Raw genomic sequence first — 27,998 nt, 5'->3', positions numbered from 1 at the left:
CCGCCCACCCCCAATTTCACATCATCCAAGGACATTCTGTACATATATATACACACATAGCTTATATATATATATATTTATATTCTGGCTGATAATAACCAACCCCTTTTACGCATCTTTTATCCAACAAATGTTTATTCGATTTCAGTGAAGCGGGCGAACATGGCTTTGCGCACCGCGTCCTTGTAGGTGTCCGACGCCGAGAGCGTGTAGTTACTCCCTTTAGTACCCAGACCGGCACCCTTCGTTCTCAGCTGAGCCTGCAAAGATAAAAAAAAAAGACGAGAGCTGAAGGCCCACACAGACCGAGCCAGCACCATCTTGCCTGAGCTACAGAATCCTAGAGTGGGTGCATTCAGGAAGAGACACGCGATTACGGACGGAGAGACTCACTTCAATAGGGGCCGTGATGCCTTGCTGGTTCCTCCCAAGGCCTTTCCCCTCCTTCCAGCCCATAGCCTGGAGCATCTTATTACCGATGTTGCTACTGTTCAGTCCGTCCTTGGTGGGCTGCTCGTAATTCCTGCCAAGAAGAGAGATGATTAACATTAGATTGCAGGATTCTGCTTAAATCAGTGTCTATAAGCTATAACCGCAAGCTGTATGGCAGCTTTTTTTTTTGCAAAAATCTTAAAAGTACAACGTTGGCTTACACTACAGGCGTAGGCTGGGTGAACTTCCTCTTCTTGGGCGCAGGGGGTTCTGGGATGCCGTACTTCTCTCTCCTCTCGGCCGCCCTGTCCCTGTACTTCATCTGCCAATGACGAGGGTTTGAGGCATCAAACACAAACGCCTTCACTGCAGCACTAGCCACGGTATCGTATATATAGCAGAAGGTCCAAACCTCAGTCTCTTTCCTCTCCAGCTCCTCCAGTTCCGCCTCGGTCAGCCTGGATCTTCGGTGAACCTCCAGGTTTTGCTGAAGGGAGACAAAGGCTGCAACGTTAGTTGGGCTCTCTAGGCTGGGGAGCTCTGCGTGGAAGCGGACGCGGTCCCACTGGTACCTTGTGCAGGTCCGAGAGCTGCTGGTGGCGGACGAGGGCGTCTTTGTTGGGGAACTGTCTCCTGCACAGCAGGCAGGCCATCTTCTTCCAGTCCGTCAGCTTATCGTCCTTCTCCTCACCCTCGGGGATCTCCTCGGGCTCGCTGTCGCCGCTGTACGCGGCTACCAGGCCCACCTGCAGGACACGGCAGGATTAACGAACCTGGGACACGGACCTGGGGTGCCACTCGAGCGTTTCTGCGGGCATCTCGAGCATCTGCAGATTGAGCGAGCAAGCCACGCGCACCTTCGAGGCCGAGCTTTCCTCTTCCGTAGTCTTCACTGCTTCCGATACAAGCCTCTCCAAACCAGTAGTCTGCTGCGCAGCAAAAAGATTGTACACAATTTATATGGACGTACATCAAGCAACACACGGTAACCATTTCAAAACCAAAGAACTTGACAACCGTTACATTAGAGACAATTAACTTCAAACCAGCCGTCATCAAGTTGGAGTCTAACGTACCTTTTTCTCAAAGAGCGTAAAGCCGGCGTCTGCGGCCGCCGCCTCCTTCCTCTCCTCCTGGCTGATTGGCTGGAAGCTGCTCCTGAAGTTCTCCTTCTGCTTGTTCAGACTCTTCGCCCAGCGCTCCATGTCCTTGGCAATCTAACGTGCACAAAGACCTTCATGAAGATCATTACTCCACACACAGAGGCCTCTACCGATCGGGCCAGACGCATTCACTTCATTTGTGTGGCTCAAACGCGAGTTACGAATGAGGAGAGCGAGACCTGCTGGGCGGTTTTGCTCTTGGGCTTCTCCTTCTTCTCCTTGCCCTCTTTAGGAGGGGTGGAGGTGGACGCTACTGCCCCCTGTGGGCCATCGGCCGCAGGCACATACGCCTGCTTCTCGCTGTCCCAGTACAGGTACTGCTGCGTGTAAGAGTTGTAGTAGTACTGCAAGACACAATCACACCCGCCATGCTTACTAAAGCCAGAGGTTACGCACCTGATCGGTATTGAATTAGTCGTATGTCTTCGATTCTATTCGTGGACAGAGGAACTGAGGATAGAGGATGCGTGAGGTGACCTACATGTGTGCTGGGGTCGTAATAGAGGCCCGTTTGAGGGTCGTAGTAATAGCCAGACGCCTCGTCATACTGGTAGGTGGACGTATCTGGGGCAGCTAGAAGGAAGAGAAGAATCAGGAAAAATGCGGAACATCAGGTTTTTCTGAAACCAAGGAACAGGGCAGCACTGCTGTTAGCTGCGTGCGGAGAGCTCTCACAGGTCGGTGTGTCGGGGGGCGGAGCTGTGGGCGTGGTCAGGGCGGAGGCCGGAGCAGCTGTGGTGGCGGGAGCGGTGATGACCGCGGGCGTAGCTGGGGCAGAGATGGTGGCCGCAGCGGTGATGGTGGGCGTCTGCATCGGCTGTAGGGTCTAAAACAAGGAGACACTTTTACCCCACTGGGCAACTGCCATGTCGGGGTAGTTAGAGGCGAGCTGGGGGCGGCTGGCACCTCACCTGTGTGACTGGCTGGCTGATGATGTGGGGCTGATAAACCTGAGCACCCTGAGAGATGACCACTGGTCCAGCGTTGGGGAGAACCTTCATTCCAGGAGCAGCTACACAAGCACCACAAATTTACAATTATTTTTCTTTTTTTATTCATTTGCAAGGTCCAACAGGTCCACAATAACTGATATGTGCTTAAATAATTCATAAGTAAGGTTAATCATTTAGCTAAAGTTCATCTGTAACCAAAACACACGTCTTGGGTCTGAATCGCCTCATCCACTCAATGGTGGGAAGGTCATTTTTACACGTTTATAAATCCTCTACCTCCAAGGATGCCGTTGGCCTGGGATGGGTCTGGCATCCCAGCAGGCTGCTGTGGGAAGTGGCTGTGATACTCCTGCAACAGCAGAAACAAGGCGGTGAACGGAAGATCTCACATGTCAAATGAACAGCCAGTACAGTCATGCGAGACTGAAGACCTCCTAACCTGCGAATAGGGCACGTAGCCTTCCTGTAGGTAGCCGTACTCTGAAGCTGGTTCGGCACTCTGCTGTGGCTGTTGACACAAGTGGGGTTCAGAGGTACGACGGGGGACACGAGTGGAAAGTGTAAAAAGCAGAAACCAGCTTGGCTTGCTGACCTGGCTGGAGGACCACTGAGCAGCAGCAATGGCAGTGCTGGCCACCGAGAACGCGCTGATGCGGTTCCCGTCCGGCAAGAGCAAGTCCCTGCGGAGAAAGACGAAGGACGTTATCTCCCCCCCACCGAAACACTCCAGCTCACACGCTACAGGGCAGTGCGGCGCGGGGGGGGGGGGGGGGGGGGGGGGGGGGTTACAGCAGCACGTACTTGCGGGCGCTTTTGGCGTAATCGACTCCGATGGTCTTCCCGTCCAGCTTGAGGGGGGGCTGCAGGCCCTGGAGGATGGTCAGGAGCTGGGACGCCTCCTGGGGGGTTAAACGGAGGCGTGAGTGGGACGATGGGCCGCTTTAATGGCAGACAGAACCTGAAGCATGTGTGTTACGGCCACCCATTAAATATCCTAGCGGCCTGGTACACACACACACACACACACACACCCATCCTCCCAACTCGTCTGTGACTATCTGACAAATGACAAAGCGACAGCTGTAATAAGAACTGCTATAGACACAGTGAACGAGTCGGTAATTATCTGGCATGTATGCACTTTTGACGTCACTGCTGGGGGGGGGGGGGGGGGATTTCGTGCGGTCTGCGCTAACGTACCAGCGGAGAGGAGAGCTGCACGAAGGCGAAGCCTCTGTTCTGGCCCGTCTGCTTGTCTTTGATGAGGCGGATGTTGCTGGCCGCCAGGTTGGCGTACGGAGCCAGAGCGGACATGATGCCCTCCACCGTGGAGAGAGGGGCGATGTTCCTCAGGATGATGGCTGCGACACACACCGACAGTCGTAACGTGTTCACGTGTGTGCGTTTCATCCTGGGTCCACGTTATTCTAAAATGCGAATGAAACCTTACTGTCTCCGTAGTAGTCCCCGCTGGCCTGAGTCTCTGTGGGTCCGGTAGTGCCAGTGGTCTCCGTGTCTGTGGAGAAACACACAGAGCAAGGTGCCGTTAGCGGCCTGACGCACGTTACCGGAAGGTTCCGCAGAGAAAGCACGGGCTCTGAGGATTAGCGGAACGCCCCTTCACCTGGCGCTGCTAAACAACTCGATCTGATATTGGATGCCTGGTTGTCTAACACATTTGGGTCCACACAGACAGGTTTTCACCCGGCTCAGGGTGCGTGGGGGGGTCTGAGATGGCCGTCCACGGGCAAGGTGCAAGGGGCGGGGCAGCGGCTTCCCGGGGGAGGAGCTACTCACCTGCTTTGGCTGCGCCACACCTGAAGCACTTCAGCCTTCTCCGGAAATTGTACAGGCCGCACTGCAAGCAACCGGTCACAGCATTTTAATGCACACCTCTGCTACAGTGCATCAGGTGATAAGCACAGTATAGGGGCCTGCTCAAGGGCATACTTACCGCAGAGTACGCTCACCAGTTCTGAATATTAAAACCACTAGGTAAATCGTACCAAAAAAGTAACCTTCTGTCGGACTTAAATAGTTTGGTGCTATCGAAGATGGGGCGACTGGGTTTGGGCTACATTTTTGCCTTCACACAGGGAACAACCGCTCATTTTACACACGCCCCAAGACTGCCACATCCACTTATGCTGGGTTTTAGCATGCCCACCGATTCAAAGACATCAACAAAAGAGATGGAGAGAAAAAGAAAGAGAAAGGAAAATGAGGACAGGGGGGGAGGGGGGGGGGGGGGGAGGAGCACTTTATAACTTACTGAGTTGCAAAGCCAGTCTTCAAATTTGTGCCGGGTGTTGCTGTAGTGCATGGCAACACTCTTGCCTTGAATGGTCAGCAGCTTCTGCAAGAGGAAGACAGACGCGGGGGTTATTTCAGCCCAGGATCTCCGGTGGCTTCAGCCCATGAACAACCACTCTAGCCACGACGGATTAGGGGAGGATCGCCCAGGAAGACTCAACGTGTACGAGTGCGTCAGTGCGGTGGGTGTGATCATGCTGTTTGGGACCCGAGCATCCGGATGGGGCCGGAGCAGAGTGTAAAAGGTAGAGAGCATCAGGGCCTCGGGACCAGGTACAGACTCCACACCACGCATTGTAAACGTTCCACATCTCTTGGCTTAAGGGAACTTAAGACTTCCTCCTCAGGCATTATTGCAAGTGACAAAACAAGTTGCTTTAGAACTATGGTTGTCATTTTAAATCCTAAAAGTCTCAAACTTTTCGTTCCGAATCTGTGTAAACTCCTGAAAACACCTCTCTTCGGACTCTGATCTCTTCTTCAGAACTATAATGATCCGATCATGTTACTTTAGTACACTCATTCGGTTGTAGAATTCCAGACACATTCCTACAACATTTTATATTTACAAGAAAAAAAAATATCCAACATTATTCCCGTCATTCATTAACCCTAGTTGTCAAATTTGTGTTATCTGGCTTAAAAAGACCCTCCTAAAACGCCCCTCTTCAAGTCACACCATGCCTTCGAAAGAGGAGGGGAATGGTCCAATCATGTCCATTTTGTTTTCTGGGGTGGCAATTTCTGGTTCTTTTTCTATTCAAATTGCATCATTCCCCAGGGTAAAAGCTAAACTTGGTGATTAGGAAGCAACCTGATTGGTCTCCATCCATCGGGTAGCATCTTGCAAGTGATAAAACTCCACGAAGGCGAAACCTCGGCTTATACCTAGAGAGGCATTCAAATATACAGACGGGAGGCGTGTTAGTCTTAATGGTTCAGTGGTATAACATTCAAACTCTGTCACAAACTGCTTCGTGACCCCCCTAGCCAGAGAAGCCATATTGGTCAGGAGGGTGCCAGAAAAATCTTTTGCCATAGCAACAGAATCCCGAAACCACAACTTAGAAAAATAGAATCTGGATCTGAGGTCACCAATAGTTTTAAATAGCAGGACAAACTGTTTATTATCTACATATTCTCTGAATAAAACTTACTGTGCTCAGGTACTTTTGCCAACAGAAATTTTTCTTGTAAGCCATTTTGGTGTTCATCAGATTGTGAAGCTTAACTAACACGCTGGATCAAGTAACCTCACCTGCAAGCTTGAATAAATCTGGAGTTACCTCAGGAACTCAAAACTTACCTCAGTGCTTCCTCGTAAAAATTTAGCTTGAACCATCTGAATTTGACTTAATAAGAGCTCCAGTATACAAAGATAAAAATCGTTGCTATGGCAAAAGGCGTTGGAGCAGAAGCAGGTTGGCCCAGTGGTCACAGGTTTGGGAGAGGCCGGATCCATGGTACACCGGTCTCACCTGTTCTCTTTTTCATCAGACGAACATCCATCGGCTGCGGCCCCTCCAACTGCTCTATCGCGGCTCGAATCTGAGGAAGCAGCACAGGGGGGAGATTAATAAATATATATTTTTAAAGCTGTTCAAACCGCACACAAACATGATCTAAAATCTGGACGGAGAATTTAATTTTCAAATCATCAGGAGCAGGTCAGATTGTGGAACTCACGTCTGCCTCTGTGGTGTTAACGGGCAGCCCACGGAGCATGATGGTCTTGCTCTCCTTCTCATCAGCCGGGTCACACCTGTATTCATGCTCGGAGTATTCACCGTCTGAGTGGTGCCCTTCATCAGATCCATCACTGCTCCAACGCTTCCTGCCTCGCTGTTGGGGTGGGCGAGGGTTGTTATTCTTTATATTAAAAAAGACTTATATACAAGACTCAATTTGTAAGAATGGACACACTGACATTTCTATAAGCTGTAATGTTTATAAAATGCCATGGAAAGAAAAAGGTGAGAAACATGTATGCAAGCAATTCATTTTATTGTACATCGTGGTAATCTATGTACCATCCTATTTCTCCCTGTAGTTACTAGTGAAAGTAATGCATGAAAAAACCCCACACCTCGGGACTGTCTCGGCCCCAGTACCGATCGCTGCGATCCCCTCTGTCTCCATCGTAGCGGTCACTACGCCGGTCGTCACTCCAGCGATGAGAGTCGTAGCCACGATCGTCACGATCCCGCCGGTCTCTCCGATCATCATCTCGAGACTGCTCCGAACCGTACCTGCCACTGCGCTCTGTACGGCTCACCCTGATCAAAGCAAAGACAAACCATCAACAACACTGCAAATATTTACAGATACAATTATTTCAGTCTTTTACAAATACTGGGCAAATGCACACACAAAGAACTCACCGTTTATCGGCACCCATTTCTGTCACCTGAAAAGAGACATGGTGAGAGAAAAAAAAAGATGATATATGTGACAGAGGGGGACAGTTTTCCAGAACATGACAGGAGGAACATGCAGACTGACCTTCTCCATGTTGAAGGAGCACAGATAGTTCTGTCTAAAGGGCCTAATGGTTAGCTAGCTTACAACCAGGCCTTTATAAAAAAATTGATTCTAAGTGCCAAGACTAAGTGTATTGCTAGCTAGCAAGCTTTACAATCAGCATTCCAGTGGTTAACAACATTTACTAGGCAGCTAACAGTGGTCTAAACCCGATATTAATAATATTATTTGATATTAATAACAACAGAGCTGGGCAAATGTGGAGTTGCGATTCGTCTGTCTCCATTTCCATTACATTAAATATAGTGTCGTTAAAACTGGATAACATCAATGTTAGCTAGTTGGGTAAGCTGTTTTTTTTAGTCGTTGGCGTTTAGTATACTAATAAACGTTATTTTATTAAATTAAATACAACAACTAAGTTGAAGTGTGCAGTATTATCAGAGGAATACGTTTGCTGGTCGGCTGACTAGACGGTGTGATCTTAAACACCAAAATGGCGTCGCGGAACTGGTTGAGCTACAATGAGCTGGCAGTTTGCGTTAAAAACACATTCCAATGACTTTGAATGTAAAAACAAATGTACCACGCAACAATAACTTACCAACTAGAGTGCAAAGTAAGGTCGAGTTTACCTCTGCGAAAGTAAATGAGAGGCTAGCAAAGTAAACTGCTTCCCCGTGAAACCTTAATTCTTGCGTCTTCGTTACACAACATCGGGAGCTAAAATGGTCTACTTCAACCTTCTCTTTCCCAGAGTGCTTTGGGAAATTATTCTTGCCGGAACCTTTGAAGCATTGTGGGTATTGAAGTTCACAAGAAAAGTCAACTGAAATGTAGAGCTACATTTAGCTCTAAATAGATGATGGACGTGAAATAAAAAAATTTTAGACCTCCAAATAAGTATTACAAACAAGAAGCAGTTTACCTAAATAGCTGGTCAGGGAATTGACTGCTGATAATTTTGTCTGGGGGCAGAAGCTAACAAACTAATACATTTAAGATTGATAGACTGATGTTCTTTATGGGAAGGATTTAGGAATTAAAAATTAATCAGCAAAAGCATAAATTGGTTTATTAATCGATGTAAAACAAAGAAAATAACCTGAGGGAATACAAACTTACCATCAGTGCCAAGAAGGGGTAGGCTTACTGATGAGTTTTTCAATTTGGCATCAACATCAATTCAACATCAGCATAAGATGTGGCATGTGGACAGGTCTTAATTTTTAAGAAGGGATGGTTCCAACAGGGTCCTGTAGTAATTTACAGAACAAACTAGATCAAGATCTTGAGTTGTGTATTTCATTATCATTTTTTCAGGGTAGGAGTAGAACATTTGTAGAAAAAGTGTGCTCAGATCACTGCAAAGAGAGGAAATGTCATCTGTCGAACTACCAGAAGGCAACATAGCAGATGTTTAGGGCAGCTACAAGTATCTCAGAATTCCACAGGCAAATGGAAATAATGAAGAGGCCACCAGAAAAGCAACCACAGGCAAACACAGAGAGGGAGGCAAGTCCTGAGACGTCAGCTGAACAGTAAGAAAAAGATCCAGGCTTCAATATATAAACATCTATGCTCTACCACTCTTCAAATAGCCAGCTGGTGTAATAACCTGACCAAAGGAGGAGATAGAAGCCACAGACATCAAGACAAGGAAATTCCTCACAATGCACAGTGGGTTTCATCCCAAATCCAGCACTCTGAGGCTGTGCACCAAACATAAGGAGCAAGGGGCAAGGACAAGTGAGCATCAGAGCTACCGTCCAGGACAAATGTACGTCCCAAAGTGGCAAGGTGCTTGGGGAGTGCCTCAGACAGCAGAAACCAAAGAGAGGCTGATATGGTGAAAACCTACCACTGGCTGGAAGACAGCACTGAAGCACTAATTATGGCAGCACAGGAATAAGCTCTGAATACAAGATGAATAGAGGCTGTGATATACCACATCAGACAGGACCCCAGATTAAGGCTGCACAAAGATGCCCCTGATATCCAGGACATAACAGCGGGGTGCAAGATGCTTGCATAACCAAGTGGCTGGCATAATATACAGAAACATCTTTCCAGTGGTGTAAGGGCCATTTCTGAGATTGTCTGGGCTGTCCTGACCAAACTCTGCAAACACCCGCAAACACAAGAACACCTCTCTGTTTACCCTCTGTGCTATCCTGCATTGGTCGAATTAATTCTAAAAAATGACTGAGAAATCTGACGTCAGTGTCAAGAATCAATGCACAGACACTAGGGTGTTAAAAAAAATTACATTTTACATTTGTGTGATGCTTGTTGCTAATTTTTTTCCTTTTGGTAAGGAGACATTAGACACAAGTTTTTTTCAGATAGATCGTTATTTAGGTCTGCCTGAATGACACTAAAGTTTGAAACTTTAACTCTGAAATAACCGCATTATTTTACATTATAATAAATTTAAAACAGACACAACATTACTGTCTTAGCTACTGTTCATGAATATGCAGTCTTTCAGACACTGGGGGTGCACAAAGCAGTACTTATCATTGCATGTGGAAGTTTTTTTTCGCTTGCTTCTCATCTTTGCACCTTGTTATGGTTGAATTAAACAAGGCTGTCAGAGCAACTCCTCTCTTGGCTGCATCATTTACAACTTTCTGTGACTGAACTATCTCCTTGCCTTCTGGTATCCTTCATCTTCTATCCATGTATGTACATCGTACTCCATGAAAGTTGTCTCTAACTGAAGAATCTGAGAAAACAAATGTGAAGGCCTCACAAAATAGTCCAAAGTTTTTTTTACGCAGATCTTTGTTCCATTCAAGCGAGACAACATATGCTTGACTTCATGTGACACATTCTCAGACAACAGAGCTTCTCAGACAATTTGAGCTTCGCGGAGAGAGGTGCTTGTAGTCCAGGATTAGCAGTAAATCAGGGCAGAAGGGGCCCAAATTCTAAGTATGATGATGCCTTGGGTTTTGATGTTTGAACTGATGTTTAAACAGGTTCAACTTTAGGGCAAACAACAGCTTAGCCATTCAGCATACGTGATGGAATGCACGTGGTGCTCATGCACATGGTAGTCATCTTTTGGAAGTGTTCCAGGCTCAGTAATAATAATAATAATATATTTAATTTATAGGTGCCTTTCAGGATTCTCAAGGTCACCTTCAGGTCTCAAGGTCACCTACATAATATAAAATCTAAGTACATACAATATAATCAACAGTAAACGAATAAAAAAAACTCAAAAGTAGGCTAAAGACTGTATGCTGTCCTAAACAGGTGAGTTTTGAGGCGTGAAAATGTCCAAGGAGTCAATATTACGGTGTCGGGTGGGAGGGAGTTCCAGAGACTGAGGACCGAACAGCTAAAAGCTCTGGAACCCACGCTGATCCGTCGTGCTACAGGGACAGAAAGATTTATAGATGAGGAAGATCTCAGAGTCCAACTGGGTCCGTTTATATGAAGAAGCTTGGTGAGATATGGAGGCGCGAGGACAGCCTTAAAGGTAAACAATATAAGTTTATAAACAATATGAATTTGACAGGAAGCCAGAGAAGCTGATGATGGACAGGGGTAATGTGATGAGTAGATGGGGTTCTAGAGATAATACAGGCTGCAGCATTTTGAACCAGTTGTAACTTATGAAGGGACTTCAGGAGCAGACCAATCAGAAGAGAATTACAATAATCTAGACAAGATGTGACCAGGGAATGAACCAAAATGGCAGTGTTTTCAGGAGTGAGAGAAGGACGGTGATGGTTAATATGACGAAGATAGAAGTATGCAGACTGAGTAATGTTATTTATATGCGTTTGAAAAGACAGAGAACTGTCGAGGGCGACACCCAGACTCTACCTGAGGGGAAGGTGAAATGAAGCTGTTGTCTATGGAAATGGAAAAACTGTTTACTTTTGCAAGAACTGATTTGGAACCAATGAGGGGAGCCTCTGTTTTAGGGCTGTTAAGTTTGAGGAAATTGGAGGAAAACCAAGACTTGACTTCCTGTAAGCAATCACAGAGGGAGGAGGGAGGAAGAGTAAAAGTAAACTGTTTCAAAACTGACCAGATCCTGCAGATTTCTCCTCTGCAACATACGGAGAATACGACACTTCCTTTCACAGGAAGCTACTCAAGTGCTTGTGCAGTCTCTAGTAATCTCTAAGCTGGACTACTGCAATTCCCTACTTGCAGACCCTTCGTTCCAAGGTCATCCGACCTCTACAACTAATTCAGAATGCTGCAGCATGACTGATCTTCAATCTCCCCAAGTTCACACATGTGACTCTTCTGCTACGCTCTCTTCACTGGCTTCCAGTAGCAGCACACATCAGATATAAAACTTTGATGCTTGCTTACAAAGCCAAAAATGGACTGGCCCCTCCCTACATGATGTCCATGGTCAATAGCCGATCCGTACAGCGAACACTCAAAACCTCAACTTGGCTCGAATCGAAACTCCATGCTTAAAGTCTCATGGAAGACAAAGCTCCAGACTATTCTCCGTCCTGGCTCCAAGATGGTGGAACGATCTTCCATTAGCTGCTAGGACTGCAGAGTCTATTGCTATCTTCAAGCGTAGACTGAAGACCCAAGTGTTTGTTGAGTTCTTACCAGAGCACTAACTCAGCTGATACCACTTGCTGCTGTTCTTAAATTGTATGCCTGTGTATGGTTATTTGTGCTTCTTGGCAAACGTCTAACTTGCAAAACACTAGGTAATGACATTGACTCCTGTAGTTTAGTAGTAGTCTGACTCAATGGTATCTTGAATTCTGACCTATCCATTCTATTACCCAGGATGAATTCTGTGATCAGATGCAAAGCACTTTGTAAGTCACTCTGTATAAGAGCGTCTGCTAAATGCCGTAAATGTAAATGTAAATGTAAATGTAAGTAGGTTTGCTGGAAAGGTAGAGCTGAGTGTCATCCGCATAACAATGAAACTGGATATTATACTTATGAAAGATGTGACCTAGAGGAAGCAGGTAAATGATAGAAAAAATAGGACCAAGGACAGAACCTTGAGGAACACTGGAAGTGAGGGAAGATGGCTGGGATGTAAATGTCTTTAATTGAATGAACTGAGTGCAGCCAGAAAGATATGAGGTGAACCAATGCAGATGTGCATTTGAAAAATGAATGGCTGATAATCTATGGAGAAGAATAGAATGGGAAATGGTATCAAATGCTGCACTCAGATCGAGAAAGATGAGTATAGATAAAAAATTTGAATCTGCCACAGTCAAAAGATCATTTGACCATTGACCATAATATTCTACTTACTAGGCTGGAGACACTCATTGGCATAAGAGGTCAAGCACTCTCCTGGTTCAGGTCCTACCTGACAGATCGTTACCAATTTGTACTAGTAAATAATGAATGCTCAGAGCATTCTAAAGTAAAGTATGGTGTCCCACAAGGATCTGTACTGGGCCCCATATTATTCTCATTATATATGCTACCACTGGGCACTATCATTCGTAGGCATGGTATTAGCTTCCATTGCTACGCAGATGATACTCAGTTGTATATATCTTCTAATCCAGATGATATCACTACAACTCTCAAGATTTAGAACTGCGTCCAGGACATTAAAAACTGGATGGCATCTAATTTTCTTCAACTAAATTCTGACAAGACTGAGGTGCTGATTCTTGGGCCTAAAGCTGCTAGAAGCAATTGGGCTGATATTCCCCTTACCCTAGATGGTTTTTCAGTAACACCTAAATCTACTGCAAAAACTTTAGGTGTCACAATTGATTCTGATCTTTCATTTGACAGACATGTATACAATGTCACTAAGGCTGCCTTTTTCCATTTACATAATATCGCCAAGCTGAGACACTTACTTTCATTAGCTGACGCAGAGAAACTGGTCCATGCTTTTGTCTCGTCGAGATTGGACTACTGTAATAGTCTTCTAATTGGGTGCTCTAAACAGTCCATAAAGAAGCTACAACTTGTACAAAATGCTGCAGCTAGAGTCCTAACTAAGGCTAGGAAATTCGATCATATTAATCCAACTCTCGCCGCTTTACACTGGCTTCCGATTAAATATCACATTGAATTTAAAGTTCTTCTGTTAACTTATAAGGCGTTAAATGGTCTTGCCCCACAATATCAGAGTGAACTCATTGCTTACTACAACCAATCTCGCCCTTTGCGCTCCCAAAATGCTGGATTTCCTCTAGTTCTAAAAATTTGTAAGACTACAGCCGGAGGCAGAGCTTTCTCCTTTAAAGCCCCCCAATTATGGAATAGCCTTCCAGCTCCAATCCGAGATTCTGACACAGTTCCAATCTTTAAATCTAGACTTAAGACTCACCTATTTAATCAAGCCTTCAGCTAATATTCCCCTTGTAAGGTGTAGGGGCTTGGGGGCCCCCAGACTTTGAGATTTCTGGTGATCTGAGATGTTGATGCTGTCATCCAGCTGTGTCATGGCATCACTCTATTTGTGACAATGACTTGACTGGAAAGCAATGTCTCAGTGAGCCCTCATGACTGTGGTCACCTCTGAACCCCTTCCTTTAGTTATGCTGCTATAGATTAGCCTGCCGGAGCCACATGCTCATCACTGGCACGTGAGCTATGTACATTTAAATCAATGGTGGTTTAAATTCATGTCCACTCAGTCTGTATTTCTATCTTCTTGCATGCCTCCACCCAAGATGATTGGATACAGGCACCTGCAGGCACCTGGGGGATGGTCTGGCTTGCCGGTGGATGTGCTGATGCCGGGGTTAGATGAGCCGTTGACCAGTTCAGCCGCCTAATACTGGTGTAAGGTTGCCGAACAGTATGGAGTCTACAGTCCAAACAAGGACAAACCTTACAATCAAATTATTCCACATAATGAGAATGTAGAGTTAAAAAACAGAACAGCAAGTAGTGTCTGGGAGCAGAGTGATTTACGTGCAGGTACAGGTTCCTCATGTACGCTAACCGGCAGTCAGGTCAAAAACACACCCAGAGTTCTGTCAACTCAATCTGGTACAGGACTGAGACTCTCTGAGTTAGATAAAAGCGATAAAACTAAAACTCATGAAACAGAAATAGAATGTAAAATCACCGGCGAGCAGCGGTAGCTACACGTGCCTGCGTTCACTCAAACCGGAAGTAGTCGGTTTGCCTCAAACTTCAGTGATGAAAGGTCTCCATTAAGGCGACTGTCAATGCAAGGCTTGGACAATGTTCGGTCAATTTCAGGCCAATGCTTCTAGAAACAACAAAATAGTTCAACATGGACCTGATGAGGATGTTTCACTGTAAATGTGCCATATTTGTCATCAATTGTGATTTTCGAATCAATTTGTTCTCCACATTTACCCATCTGTGCAGTTAACACATACACTAGTGATTACTAGGGGGCTGTGGTGCATACATGCCCAGAGCGGTGGGCAGCCCTAGCCCAGCGCCCGGGGAGCAGTTGGGGTTAGGTGCCTTGCTCAAGGGCACCTCAATCATGGCCTCAGGCCTGGAAATCGAACCCACGACCCTCCGGTCATAAGACCGGTTCCCTAACCACCAGACTTCTAGAACGTGATAATGACAAGCTAGCCAAAGCAACGTGCTTCCTATAATTTAGTACATCTACCATTCTTGTTACCTGTGTTGGCTGCAGTTGTATCGAAGGACATTGCCCTAATCTGATCACCAAGGTTCCATTCAAGTACTGCTTCTGGTGCTGTGTTGGCTACCTGTTCACCAGTTCCTTGAGTAATTTTTGGAATGGCTAAGAGCTGTGTCCTATAACTACAATCACCACTCAATCGTCTTTTCTGAGCCCTGATATAGCTGAAAGCAGCTTTCAAAGTTAATTACTAAAAGCCCCAGGCGAATGAAAGATGCTTTTGCTTCTGCAGCAATGACACGTCAATGCATTGATCGACTTCTGTGTATGCTACTGGTAGTCAAAGAGGTATCACACAAATCCAGCCCAAGAGTCTTATCTTAGCTGTGGAAGTATGAAGGGCACTTTTGTACTGCTGACATTGGTACGGTCTAAGGCAGCAGCAAGCTCTTGACTTAGAGCTTCCTCAGCAGAAATCTCACAAGGTCTTTATCACTTGATTGACTTGTTACAATAATTGTTGTCATCTGAACGGTTTGTTCTCTTGCTCTTGACCAGATGTCAAGAACTTCTCTAACTACAGATAGAGCTTCATCTTCCTGTGACAATTTTTCAATCTTGTGATTGAATGAATAAAGTTGCAGAATGTCTTGACTTGTGGGGAGGAATCTACCATCCAACTACACAACTGGTTCACCGATTAAATAAATAATGGTCTTTGTAATGTCTATCCATCCATCCATTTACATCTGTTTATCTATGTCCGGGTCGCGGGGGCAGTAGCCTAAGCAAAGAGGCCCAGGTTTCCCTTTCCACAGCCACCTCTTCTAGCTTTTCTGGAGGGATGCCAAGGCGTTCCCAGGACAGCCGAGAGATATAATTTTTCCAGTGTGTCCTGGGTCTTCCCTGGGGTCTCCTCCCAGTTGGAGGCGCCCAGGTGGCATCCGGACCAGATGCCCGAACCACCTTAACTGTCTCCTCTCTACGTGGAGGAGCAGCCACTCTACTCTGAACCTCTCCCGGTACCTTATCTCTAAGGGAGAGCCCGGAGACCCTGCGGAGAAAACTCAAAACCCAGAGCTCATGACCATAGGTAAGGACTTTGTAATAATGGTTAGTTAAACCCCAGGTTATTTCTACCATGCTCTGAGAATTTGACTGTATGGCATGTGATTGTCTTCTATGTATGTAGATGCTAAGGAAAGGTTTTCATGGTGCCACTTTTATTGCTGGCTTTCAGTCCTCCCACCAAAGCAATGTCTCTATCAGTGACTTTGTGCACCTACAGACAGCAGGTGTAATGGATCTGATGTGATGGTCAAAAAATAACACAGCTATTAATAACTGAGGAGTGTTCAATAACACTCCTATTAATACTATTAATAATTTTGTGTATTTAAAGCCTCGGCATGGTGCAAGAGGCCACCACCATTGTCTCCTATCCCGCCTTCTGGCTTCGTGCCTGAATTTGAACGACGAACCAACAGTGTTGTTTTTTGGGCTACTTTTTAGTTGGGCTACAGCGGGAGTAAGTAAACATTAAGAATCGATAGCGACATAACACATAATTTGTCTACATTTTACACTAATCCCCCCCGCTCAACACTTTAAACATCGACCAAGAGGTGAGCGATGTTCTACAAGCAGACACTCATCCAGTGAGTGAAATTACCCACCACAATTGATAAGGACAGTTCTAAAGGGTGTCAGGGCTTTGCATTGGAGGTTATAGCTCTGCTGTTCATATTGACCTATCTCCTGTGTACACAAAGAATTGCATACCAGTAAACCGGACCCATATCCCTACCAATGACACAGCCATGCACTGGAAGCATCTTGCAGCCATTGTAGATGAAATTTCACCACTGAAGGATTGTGAAGTTGGCCTCTTAATAGGTCACAAGTAATTGTAGGTGAGTCTGAAGAACCATATGATGTGGAAACTAATCTAGGGTGGAGCACCGTGGGATGTTCATTACCATGTCTCGACATATCTAAAGCCAGTACCTGAAGCCAGCATCATCATGTGGCTGTCAGGGATTAATACTACACACCTCTGCTTTAGAAATGCAGTTATTTGTATTTGAAATAATTTTTACAATGTACATTTACCAGACATTACCTGATGTATTTAATGTACCATTTAACAGACACTGTCCAAAGTGACAAAATTGTGACAGTAAAAATTTTTAATTTTTTTTTATGTTAATTTTTCTGTTTAGAAACTACTGTTGGATAATTTAATGTATGTTGTTCAGCTGAAAATGTATACTTTTTTCCTAATCATCTCCCTTTAAAATAACTCAAAAAACAACCCAGCATTCACCCTCAAAAATCTAATTTGTATTATATAATAATATTTTTAATACCATGTAAAATGTTGAAGAGGTGCAGGCACACACCTCTCATGTTGACCCATCAAGTTAGAACAGAGTCAGCCCATTGGTCATCAGAAAATCCATAATTCTGCATGTACACCTATCAATGCTCCTACCTCCTATGTCTCCCAGAACTGAGACCTTTTTAAAATGCACATTGGCTGGTGGTTGTACGCAGGGTTGCCAAGTCTCACGCATTGAGCGTGAGACACACGCATTTGACCGTTTTCACACGCTCTCACGCCACACTTCCGATATCTCACGCCGAAAAAAAATATCCAGTTTATTACTTTACTAGTTCGCTAGCTCTGGCGCCATCCACCGGCGATATAACACTGAATCTGTGTCCATTTTACGTTCGCCACCCCCCCCACCCCCCCCCGCTCAACAACTTTCGTTCGCCACCCCCACACCCCCCCCACTCAACAACTTTTGTTCGCCACGCCCCCCCCCCCCAACCCCCCCCCGCTCAACAAAATACACTCGCCACCGGCTCCAGGTTAAAATCTCACTCCAAGCGAACGTCAAAAGTTGGCAACCCTGTGTACGTATGGTCAGGTATATTCACGTTTGCAAAATTTGCTCGTCAATTTCTTACATCAGCAATGTTTTTGAACGTAGCATAGAATAGCTACCTATCTAGTTAGTTAACTTAGCTATCTAGCTAACCAACCTAATCTTGAATGGTGAAAGAATTCAATTGCAGTACTTTAATTTAAGACGGGAGAAAGTTCCAGGCTTAGAGATGGAGGGGGCATAGACATGAGTATTTTATAGTTACAAATAAGAGGCAAGCTAGTTAGTTAGCTAACCTAGGTGACTACTGAGTTCTAGTATTTGCTAACATAGGTTAACTCATTATCTTAGATTAGCAAGCAGCGTTAAAAATTTGCACTCATGTCTTAACTGATCTAGGTTATTATAGTTGATTATCTGAGTTACAGTTAACTATATCTAGGTTAGTCATGTCAAATGTGTTATCTTATTTTCACAGATTATTCCTCTTACAAATTCCTTTACAAATGAACTGCTTGTGTGTACCATTCAGCATTAACGGCTAACAGTTGTTCTACCTAGTAGCAAGCTATCTAGCTACATTATATTGCCAAAGTTATTCACTCACCCATTCAAATTATTGGAATCAGGTGTTCCAATCACTTCCATGGCCACAGGTGTATAAAACCAAGCACCTTGCATGCAGACTGGGTCGCTCTCAGGAGCTCAGCAAATTCTAGCGTGGAAGTGTGATAGGATGCCACCTGTGCAACAAATCCATTTTTGTTAGTCCTAAATATTCCACAGTCAACTGTCAGCTGTATTATAAGGAAATGGAAGTGTTTGGGAATGACAGCAACTCAGCCATGAAGTGGTCGGCTACGTAAACTGACAGAGCGGGGTCAGCGGATACTGAAGCACATAGTGTGAAGAGGTCGCCAACTTTCTGCAGAGTCAATCACTACAGACATCCAAACTTCATGTGGCCTTCAGATTAGCTCAAGATCTGTGTGCAGAGAGCTTCGTGGAATAGGTTTCCATGATTGAGCAGCTGCATCCAAGCCGTACATCACCAAGTGCAATACAAAGCGTCAGATGCAGTGGTGTAAAGCACGCCGCCACTAGACAGTGGAGGCGTGTTCTCTGGAGTGACGAGAACACCTTTGGGATGAATTAGAGCAGAGACTGAGAGCCAGGCTTTTTCATCCAACATTAATATGTGACCTATTTAAGATATGTTTGAATTTAAGATAACGTCAATGCATGAAGGGAAGAGCTCTTTGCTGGCTGGTTAGGGCAGCGATTCCCTCTTCCAATTCTGCAGGGGAGCAATCCTCCAAGTATCTAAAGAACTTGGGGTGCGTAACTCAAATACGCCTCCCCTGAAGCACTAGCTCTTGTTAGGCTACAAATGACACCAGTTTTACCAATTTTGACGCACACACAAACACAATTGCACATGCATGCAGATGAACATAAACATGCCCACAAGCATGCATGAGGGAGGAGTCAGGCTGTTACCATGACAAATAAGTAATAAGTACTTAAGTAAATAACAAAGTAACTTATTTATCAATTTTAAGTATCATGAAGCAGTACTAAATTAAGTTCAATTGAGACAATATTTCAAACTTTTGTTTGTGTGACACAACTTTCGTTTTGTACAACACACACCAGTTTTGTTAGTTTTGACTCTTGTGTCTATAATTATATAGTGCACCACTTAAAGAACAGAGAAAGTTGTCTCTATAAAAACTTCTAAGGTTACATGTTCCATCATGCCTAATCCAGCTAATGAAAGGCTTGTTTATTAGGTGATGAGCTGGTTAAGGTGAGCTATGCTATCGTTAACCACAGGACTGGGATAAAAAAAAACCATGTTGGGTAACAGTCTTAATACATTACATGTTCTGGGTCTGAATTTGAATAAAATGTTTTTTGCCCTTCAGCACATACTAGTGCACACATGCTCCATTTGGTTGTAAAACCACAGGGCTATCTCTGTACTTCTGAGCCCGTTTTAAACGGGCCACATTTGATTTGACTGTAGCTGTGATGGTGGCCACACAGAGGGAGCAACAGATGACGGAAGGTTGACAAAGTTTTTGTCCTCCATCACGACTCGGCTCTAGCAAACCCAATAAACAAAACTGACAATGCAGTAACAACAACACAGCATTTAGCCAAGCAAGGAAATGCTTCAGGCACGTGTTGAGGATGACCAGCAATGCACAGCACCAGTGGCAGGCACCTGTGGGTATAAATAAAACAACAAAAGAGGGCAAACAAAAAAACAGGTGTGTACAATGAATTAATAAGTGGGGTATTGGGAGCAGGTCAGGTACTGTGTGTGTGTGTGTGTGTGTGTGTGTGTGTGTGTGGGGGGGGGGGGGTGTGGCTGTTGGGTGACTGATGCATCGTAACAGCGGCCTGTAGAACTCCACTGCTGATGCCTTCAGTAACCTGTAGATTAAGTCTTAGGTTCTCACTTGAAAGGCCTTAAACATGTCTGCTCCCTACTGCTGGCACAGTTTTAGCAATAAATGTATTTGGTTTTCTTTGTGTACCTGTTGACACAATGCCCTCTTAACTTAAATATGACATTGTGTACATAGCTTCACTTGCCTTTGTTTATTTAATATAAACTGAGAATAAAGTAAAACCAGGAAAATTAACTTTGGGATCAGGATTGCACAGGCGCAAGACCATATACATTCCTGAAGGTTAAATATAAATATTCATTATGCTACATAATGTGCCAAACATGCAGCTGATGGTAACTCTGTGCCCAGCTGCATTGAAGTGGCCACTTACTTGAATACTCGTAAGCAGCTAACTGTAGTCTATTACTACTGGCAACAGTGTTACCACAAAAAAGACACAGAAATATAAAAACCACAATGGACTGCTATGAGATCAGAGCTGCCAGGTCCAAAATCTACTTAAAACACACCCTATAGAACCAGGATAGTACATCCATATGAGCCATCACAAGAACGTTTAGCGTGTCTCTCAGTAAAGTCTCAAGAGCTTGGGGGAGATACCAGAGGCCATTAAACAAGGAGACCAGGACAGACGCAGAAGGACAGGACTGGTATATGCTCCTTTGTGCCAGGAGGAAGCTCTCCCAGAGCCCTACAGATTGACTTCCAACAGACTGCTGGTGTTTCTGGTCAAACGGACTCCATGATGTCCTCTAATAGGACATTCCAGCACTGTATGGGTGAAATACTGTCACATTGAGCTGCCGTGATGAAATTCATGCAAATCATCAGCTTTTTTCATCAGCTTTTCCCCCGATGTTACTTCGAATCAGTAGCGAACCGTGACCTTTAAACCTGGGCCCGCTACCCACCCCCCGAAAATTTTTTTTTTCCTTTCTTAATAAACTGCAATAAAGAAAAACTGAGACGACAGTACAGCTTTAAAAACGCAATAAACAATAATATCTGTACTAGATAACATCTTAAGCAAAATAAGTTTCCAAACAAAATAAGGTTCACAGCTCTGTGGTTCTCGGAAGCGGAATATGTAAACAACGCGCACGAGGACGTCAAAGGGATGAATCGAAACTAGCTAGCGGTGGTGCTAACGACACCTAGCGTCGCCACAGCGGGCGGAAATTATCATACAGTTAAGCCCGCCCACTAAGAGAGAAGATATGATTGGTCAATTTTGCTGTCATTTGATACTGGTATTGGTTATAATATTCAAAGGCTCTACAGCAGGGGTCGGCAACCTATGGCACGCGGGCCACCGTTGGCACGCCGAGGCATAATCAGTGGCACGCGACACGCTGGACCAGCATCGGCAAAAAAATTAATAATAAAAAATAGAGCACGATCCTCCAATCGAAATCGCTCCTCAACGCTCTGCTCGGCGGAGGCGATCGATCGCGATATAATACTTAATTTGTGTCCATTTACACCTCCCCTCCGTTACCAATTTACACTCGCCACATATATATGATGTACAAATGATGCAATACGTGCAATAAAGGAAAAAAACATTAAAGTGCCGTTCCAGAAAAATAAGTAAGAAGTATTTTAAACTTTGATTTAAAAATGTCTAAAGTCATGGCTCTTCTAATGTTTTTATTCAGCTACTTTTGTGCAAGAATGGCATATACTTCTGTTTAAAGAGCTTCTCCGTGCAGTTTCCGACTTCTTTTGGCAGATCTGTTAAGATGATTGGCTGCAGTAAAAAATGATTGACAGTTAACTCTGGCTGATAATTGGCTCAATAAAAATTGATTGACAACGAAAGTCTAGTATCTGATTGGCTGCAGTTGAAAATGATTGACACATGCTCCGCCCTTTACCCACGCCCACCGGGGCTCCGACCTGCAGCATTACCCTTCTCACGAATTGGGACAGCCTCCGCGGCGTAGTGACGTAACCGGCCTACAAATGCGCACTTCGTGGGCTGCAGCCCCTGAATTGAGATACACCTACAGGCTCACAGGCTTCCACTTAACCCCTCACCTGCCAACACAGATTGAATAGACACGGGTGAATATTTTATTTGCTTATATTTTTGTAATTGTTTAGATGTCGAATGTCAAACTGTAAGTAGATAAAATAAAATTGGATAATTATATATATAATGCTTTAAGAATATTTTAGGCCCTCTGAGAGGGCGTAGAGGGCCCTGACGGTTCCCCACTGCTTCGAATACAGGTTTTGATTTTAGTTTTGCATTGACTGCATAATTTTTTTCCCAACGAAGTTTATAACGTCTTCCAACTTCAATCTTGAATCTTTCGTTTATCAAGATCCAGTTTCCAGCTCCCTTTAATTGTCTGTCATTTGACAATGGTGCAACAAGGTGCAACATGTTTTGCGCGTATGCGTTGCAGCTTGTGCAACCAGGTCACCGGGATGCGCCCTTATTTCGGATTTACAAAACGTGCAGTGGGCTTTTCCTGACATCATTAGCAACCCCTCTACCGCAATATGTTTCCTCTATATTTTACGAGTTTTCCCGGCATTGATGGTTATAAGCCAGGAAGTTAACTTTCACCTTAAACGTTAATCTTTCCTTAACGTTTGTATATTTTCCTCTCTTCTCGTTTAACCCCCCTCCCCCTCTTTTGCGTGCGCATCTGTCGCCACGTGTCTGACAGGAGCGCAGTATGAGCGCACTAACAGGAGTCCTATGAACCAGACACTTTCTGCGTACTTCTGTCTGACTTCTGGTTGCCAAACGTTGGCACAATAAAGCATTAAAGCACAATAAAGCATTAAGAACCACATCCAAACCGCCATACCCGAAGCATTAAGAACCACATCCAAACGGCCAAACCGGTCATGCTGGATAATGTTGCAGGCAGCAGCACAAGGTTCACCAAAAAGGCGTTTCTTCTCTCGTCTGAATCTCACAATACAATCCACCACCGCGGAACATTATGAACATTTTCTTAATACTCGCAAATGCATTTTCAAAATATCCCAAAAGGTGAGAAAACGGGGGACATGGCACTTAATTTTGACCTATGCACGGGTCCGTTTTATGATGCTGTATTTTTGGTTTAGTACAGGTGGAGGAGACTTATCCCACAACATTTCCAGTGAATTTCAAATGAATCATCTCTATTCATGACGGAACTGTCGCCACATCCCAGATGACTGACTGGGTTTTATTCTAGTTCCTCGCCTGCTGTAAAAGTAGACAAACTTATCGGCGCAGCACGTTTCCTTCAGGTTGGAGGGTCTTCAAGCGCATCTTCTCAACGTCTTCTGGAAAGGCAAGAACCCGTTTTGGTGTTTGGCTTTCTGCTTTCTGCGTTGACTAATGTTAATGTTTTTATTGTTCGGTCATTTTAGTCTAAAACGATTTTTTTCAGAACATGTTTGGATATCATGAATATCCAATGTTGTATATTGGATATATTGTATGAAAGTGGCTGTTTTTGGCAGTTCGGTGTCATAGCTATCATTTGAATATTCCTCATAAGAACCCAGTACTGTAAACTCGAATTTCCATGCGATTTGCATTAGAAGGAAGAGAAATGTCAAATACCTTTCCCTCCGAGGGTAAAGCTGCGAGTGTTTTTCAGTATTTTCTTGTCTTTTAGGCGTTGAACGCGTCTTTCGGATGGAGTCCAAAGGTTGACTGGTGTAGATCACAATGACTGGTGAGCGCTCCACTCATTTGGCCTTGTAGGGCAATAAAGCGCTCAGATGCCTGAACAGTGGCTCTGGGACAGTGAAAGTGCGTGTTTGGTGTAACTGGTAGTGTATGCTGTGGTGACACGTGTTCAGATACTTCTCAACTGGCTCTTAACTTATGTAAACACGATCCAAGACTCTTTAGTTGTAGGCTATAGGGTGCATATAGGTCATATACATAGGTGCATATGACCTATATGGGCACTGAAAGTTTTACACCAAACTTCCACCTTATGTCTAATCATTTTAACTTTATAACTTAACCTTAGGCGTGTCTAGCTCCTTTTTTGCTCGAATAATTTCTTTATCGCTCAGCACCAAAACATTACAGACATTAACAGCAGTCCTCATTATTTGCTGTATTGAATCGCCGATCACTGTTTCTGTTATTGGTAGGTAGGAGTTTTTTTAATCTACAAGCTAATGTTGAGCTTTGATGCTTTTATGTTGAACCTCTGATCATAGAATCATCCACAAACTTTAACATAACCCTCCATGGACAACTAAGAGTCTGTGATTAGACTTACTGACTTGCGTACTTGTTCACTAAGGCATGATGCAGTTTTCTCTTATTAAATCTTTTATTAAATGATACCAGATAATTTAAAGCCTATTTTGGGGGCCTACAGGCTCTGCAGAAGCCTTTTTTACCTACTTAGGGTCGAGGGTACAGAGTAATGGAGGAAGTGAAAGAGAGGTATAGAAGAGAGTGCAGGCAAGGTGGTGTGGATGGCACAAAGTGTCTGGGGTGATCTGTGATAGAAGGGTGTCGGCTAGAAGGAAAGGAAAGATCTATAGGACAGTAGTGAGACCTGCTATGTTGTATGGACTAGAGACAGTGGCACTGACAAAAGATACAGTGAGGGAGATGGAGGTGTCTGAGATGAAGATGTTGAGATTCTCATTTGGAGTGACGAGGAAGGATAGGATCAGAAATGAGTTTATTAGAGGATCAGCACATGTAGCATGTTTTGGAGATAAAGTTAGAGAAGCGAGATTGAGATGGTTTGGACATGTACAGAGGAGGGAGGAGAGGTATATTGGTAGGAGGGTCTTGAGGATGGAACTTCCAGGCAAGAGGAGAGGTAGACCTATGAGGAGGTTTATGGATGCAGTGGTAGAGGTTATGAGAGTGGCTGGGGTGTCAGTGGAGGACACTCAGGACAGGGCCAGATGGAGGAGTTTGATCCGCTGTGGCGACCCCTAAACGGGAATTGCCGAAAGAAGAAGAAGAAGAAGAAGACAGGCTCTGCAGAAGGATGCACCATAGTGACTTCTTAATGACTTGTTTATGTGGTAGATAGATTTAAATACCCCTAAAATTAGTCTTGCCCTGATGCCATAAATGAACTTCAACCATTCAAATATATGTAAATATATATTTTAAAAATATTTTTTTACAGTTCATCCTCTTTGCTTTTCATTTCAGATATGTTTACCTCAACGATGGCAACTGGGAATTTATCCCAGACCAACCAGTCATGTGACAATTGCAGCAGCTTCAAATGCATGACTTACACCATCACGTACATCATTATGTTTCCTGTTGGATTTATCAGTAATTTTGCTGCTCTGTTCGTGTTCTGGCGGAATACGACTAAGAAGTCGGCCAACACTGTGTTCATGACAAACCTGGCCATATCCGACATTTGTTTCTCTTTAACGCTGCCTTTCCGCATCACCTACTACGTAAAACAGTGTCACTGGGTCTTTCCGAACTGGCTGTGTCGCTGGTGTGTGTACTTTTTCTACGTGAACCTCTACACCAGCGTGCTCTTCCTCACGGGGTTGAGTGTTCTGCGTTATTTCGCCGTGGTGCACCCCATCCGCAACAAGACCCTTGTCACGGTGCGGAGGGCCAACGTGGCATGCTTCTGCATCTGGGTGGTGGTAGCGCTCATATCCGTTCCGTTCCTCTTGCCGGGGGACTACAACAAGACCCGCTGCTTCGAACCCGGGAACATCCGCAACTGGACGCAGATATTCCACCTCAACCACCTGGCGCTGGTCTTGGGCTTCCTGATTCCGTTTGCCATCATCCTGGTGTGCTACGGCTGTATCGTTCACAAGCTGTTCGGCAGGAAGAAAGTGCGGAATTCCAGGAGGAACCAGCGTAAGCGATCCATCTGCCTGATCGCGCTGGTCCTCAGCACCTTCCTGCTTTGCTTCGCTCCGTACCACGTGGTCCGCACGGTGCACCTGCACGTCATCGTGACGATGCCGAAGATCGATTGCGCGCTGAAGCTGCAGATGTTGAACATCACCGTGCTGACCCTCTGCATGGCCTCCACCAACAGCTGTCTGAACCCCCTCCTGTACTACTTCACCGGGGAGAACTTCCGCACAGCCTTCCGCAAGGCCTCTCGACGGAGCACACTGAGCTCCTTCAACGAGAACAGCCTCCGCATGTCTCTCCAGCGGAGGAACCGATCTGACAGGAAGACGGTCAAGGGTTTGACGTTGACTCCAACCAGCATCCCAGCTCCAGAAGCCAAGCTGGACGTGAAGGTTCAGTAAAGAGGATCATGCCACCAATGGAGTGACATTTTTCTTTCCCTTCTAAAGCTGTGATGGCCTGGATATGATTGTGTCATTGTTAAGAACAATAGTCAGACACCTCCCAAATAAAATGTGGGACAGAACACATGTTGTTACCGGGGCGATGTATATATACAACCGTCAGTGCAGATGGACGATAGCCTGTCATTCATCCACTACTTTTTAATGTCATGCGATCTACCCACATTCCTTTGTGATTGACCGACACTTCGACGTAATGGGCACCCCTGTGTTATACTGTCCTAAACAGTAACTAGGGCCCTGTACGGCTAAACTCCAATCATAATAACAATGCTATCTGTCCACAGATACATAACACAGACACAGTTTCTGACCACAGGACCTCTGCTGACACAATATTTAATGAAAAGCCACTCAATACAGCAGTGACACCTGCTTAGTAGTGGCAAGATAGTGTAGGTGGTGGAGGTGTCACACATCAGTCTTATCAGGTTTATGAGGTACAACATAGTTGTGTTTTTCCCAACACATATCAGTGACGCTGCTGGGTTGTGATTTGCCTGCTACTTCAAGATATCCAGCCAGTCCTTGTCCTGCACTGATAAATTGGCAAATACGAAGAGCTAAACAAAAACCCAGCACTGCAAAAGGAAAATTTGTACATTGGAAGGTTTTTGAATAACATGGATGTGTTTTTTTTTTTTTGGGTCATGTTCAGTTGACAACTTTGGTCAGATCAGCTCACCATTTGGATTTAGAATGGTCTTTCTAAGTTTTTTAAAATAGTCTGTACTATTTAATAGTAAATAATGTTGCGATATATTTAATTGGATGTGAATTGTAAACATTATTTATTACAAAAATACAATAAAAAGAGAATCGTGAACTCTATAGTGTTGTGCGAGCGCGCTTTTTTTCCAAATAAAGCGGCGTTGTGATGACGTAAGCGTGCTCGGGCCGGGTTGCTGAAGCGAGTGTGAGTGCAGGCCAGCGGGGGAGTGGGGAGGGGGGATAACCGGGCCCCAGCACGGAACCAGCAAACCGTGCCTAGTGTGAGTACGTCCTAAATAAGGCAAGAAAATGTTTGTTTTTTTTTTTGCTTACCAAACTAGTAGATGTACCTTCTAAATTCAAATAAAAAAACCGGTTTTTTGTCAAACATGATTTTAAAAGTGATGTAAATTTTACATTATGTATATATTATTTATTTATAAATAACCTGCTTCTAAAATGTAGTGTATGAGTTTTGTTTCAGAACATCCCTCAGTCTGCCAAGAGGACCCTTGGTACTGTTTTTCCATATATTACATTGACATTGATCAGTAATCAATGAGTAATCAGTAATCAATTGAGTAATTTATTCTTCAGCTGTCTGTGACAGGGAGCATTTTGATAAAGGAAAATTACTATTATATTTATAAGATCAATCTTCTTAGATTCTCATTATCCAACTTATTTTGAAATGTTTTGTTATATTAGCTCTGTAAAAAGAGCACACCTTTTATGGAAAAGGTGAAATAAACCAATAAACATGA

General features: G+C 44.5%; 2 protein-coding genes across 6 annotated transcripts; one reads left to right on the top strand and one right to left on the bottom strand.

Moving 5' to 3' along the window:
* On the bottom strand, nt 1–23,926 carry rbm5 (RNA binding motif protein 5). 3 transcript variants are annotated; one of them, XM_077013993.1, is made up of 25 exons: nt 23,795–23,926; nt 7,243–7,268; nt 6,948–7,137; nt 6,548–6,703; nt 6,340–6,409; nt 5,676–5,749; nt 4,821–4,904; nt 4,346–4,406; nt 3,999–4,064; nt 3,749–3,909; nt 3,350–3,447; nt 3,141–3,228; nt 2,988–3,056; nt 2,825–2,897; nt 2,507–2,607; nt 2,271–2,421; nt 2,077–2,168; nt 1,775–1,939; nt 1,509–1,649; nt 1,290–1,361; nt 1,005–1,178; nt 845–919; nt 654–754; nt 394–523; nt 1–260 (listed from the first exon to the last, which is right to left on the bottom strand). In XM_077013993.1, exons 2-25 carry the CDS (start codon nt 7,257–7,259, stop codon nt 135–137), a joined length of 2,535 nt encoding a protein of 844 aa, XP_076870108.1. In that variant the 5' UTR covers nt 7,260–7,268; nt 23,795–23,926; the 3' UTR covers nt 1–134. The 3 variants fall into 3 exon arrangements, with proteins under 3 accessions (XP_076870108.1, XP_076870107.1, XP_076870109.1); XM_077013992.1 differs by lacking the exon at nt 23,795–23,926 and adding an exon at nt 7,947–8,096 and having other exon boundaries at nt 2–260; XM_077013994.1 differs by lacking the exon at nt 23,795–23,926 and adding an exon at nt 7,947–8,096 and having other exon boundaries at nt 2–260; nt 1,290–1,358.
* Nucleotides 22,174–27,998, top strand: cysltr3 (cysteinyl leukotriene receptor 3). 3 transcript variants are annotated; one of them, XM_077013997.1, is made up of 4 exons: nt 22,174–22,284; nt 23,308–23,519; nt 23,850–23,909; nt 25,373–27,998. In XM_077013997.1, exons 3-4 carry the CDS (start codon nt 23,903–23,905, stop codon nt 26,458–26,460), a joined length of 1,095 nt encoding a protein of 364 aa, XP_076870112.1. In that variant the 5' UTR covers nt 22,174–22,284; nt 23,308–23,519; nt 23,850–23,902; the 3' UTR covers nt 26,461–27,998. The 3 variants fall into 3 exon arrangements, with proteins under 3 accessions (XP_076870112.1, XP_076870110.1, XP_076870111.1); XM_077013995.1 differs by lacking the exon at nt 22,174–22,284 and adding an exon at nt 22,407–23,230 and having other exon boundaries at nt 23,313–23,519; XM_077013996.1 differs by lacking the exon at nt 22,174–22,284 and adding an exon at nt 22,407–23,230.

The sequence above is a fragment of the Brachyhypopomus gauderio genome, chromosome 8 (genome assembly GCF_052324685.1).
Source record: "Brachyhypopomus gauderio isolate BG-103 chromosome 8, BGAUD_0.2, whole genome shotgun sequence".
NCBI lineage: Eukaryota > Metazoa > Chordata > Actinopteri > Gymnotiformes > Hypopomidae > Brachyhypopomus > Brachyhypopomus gauderio.
This window is presented reverse-complemented; position numbering and strand designations above follow the sequence as displayed.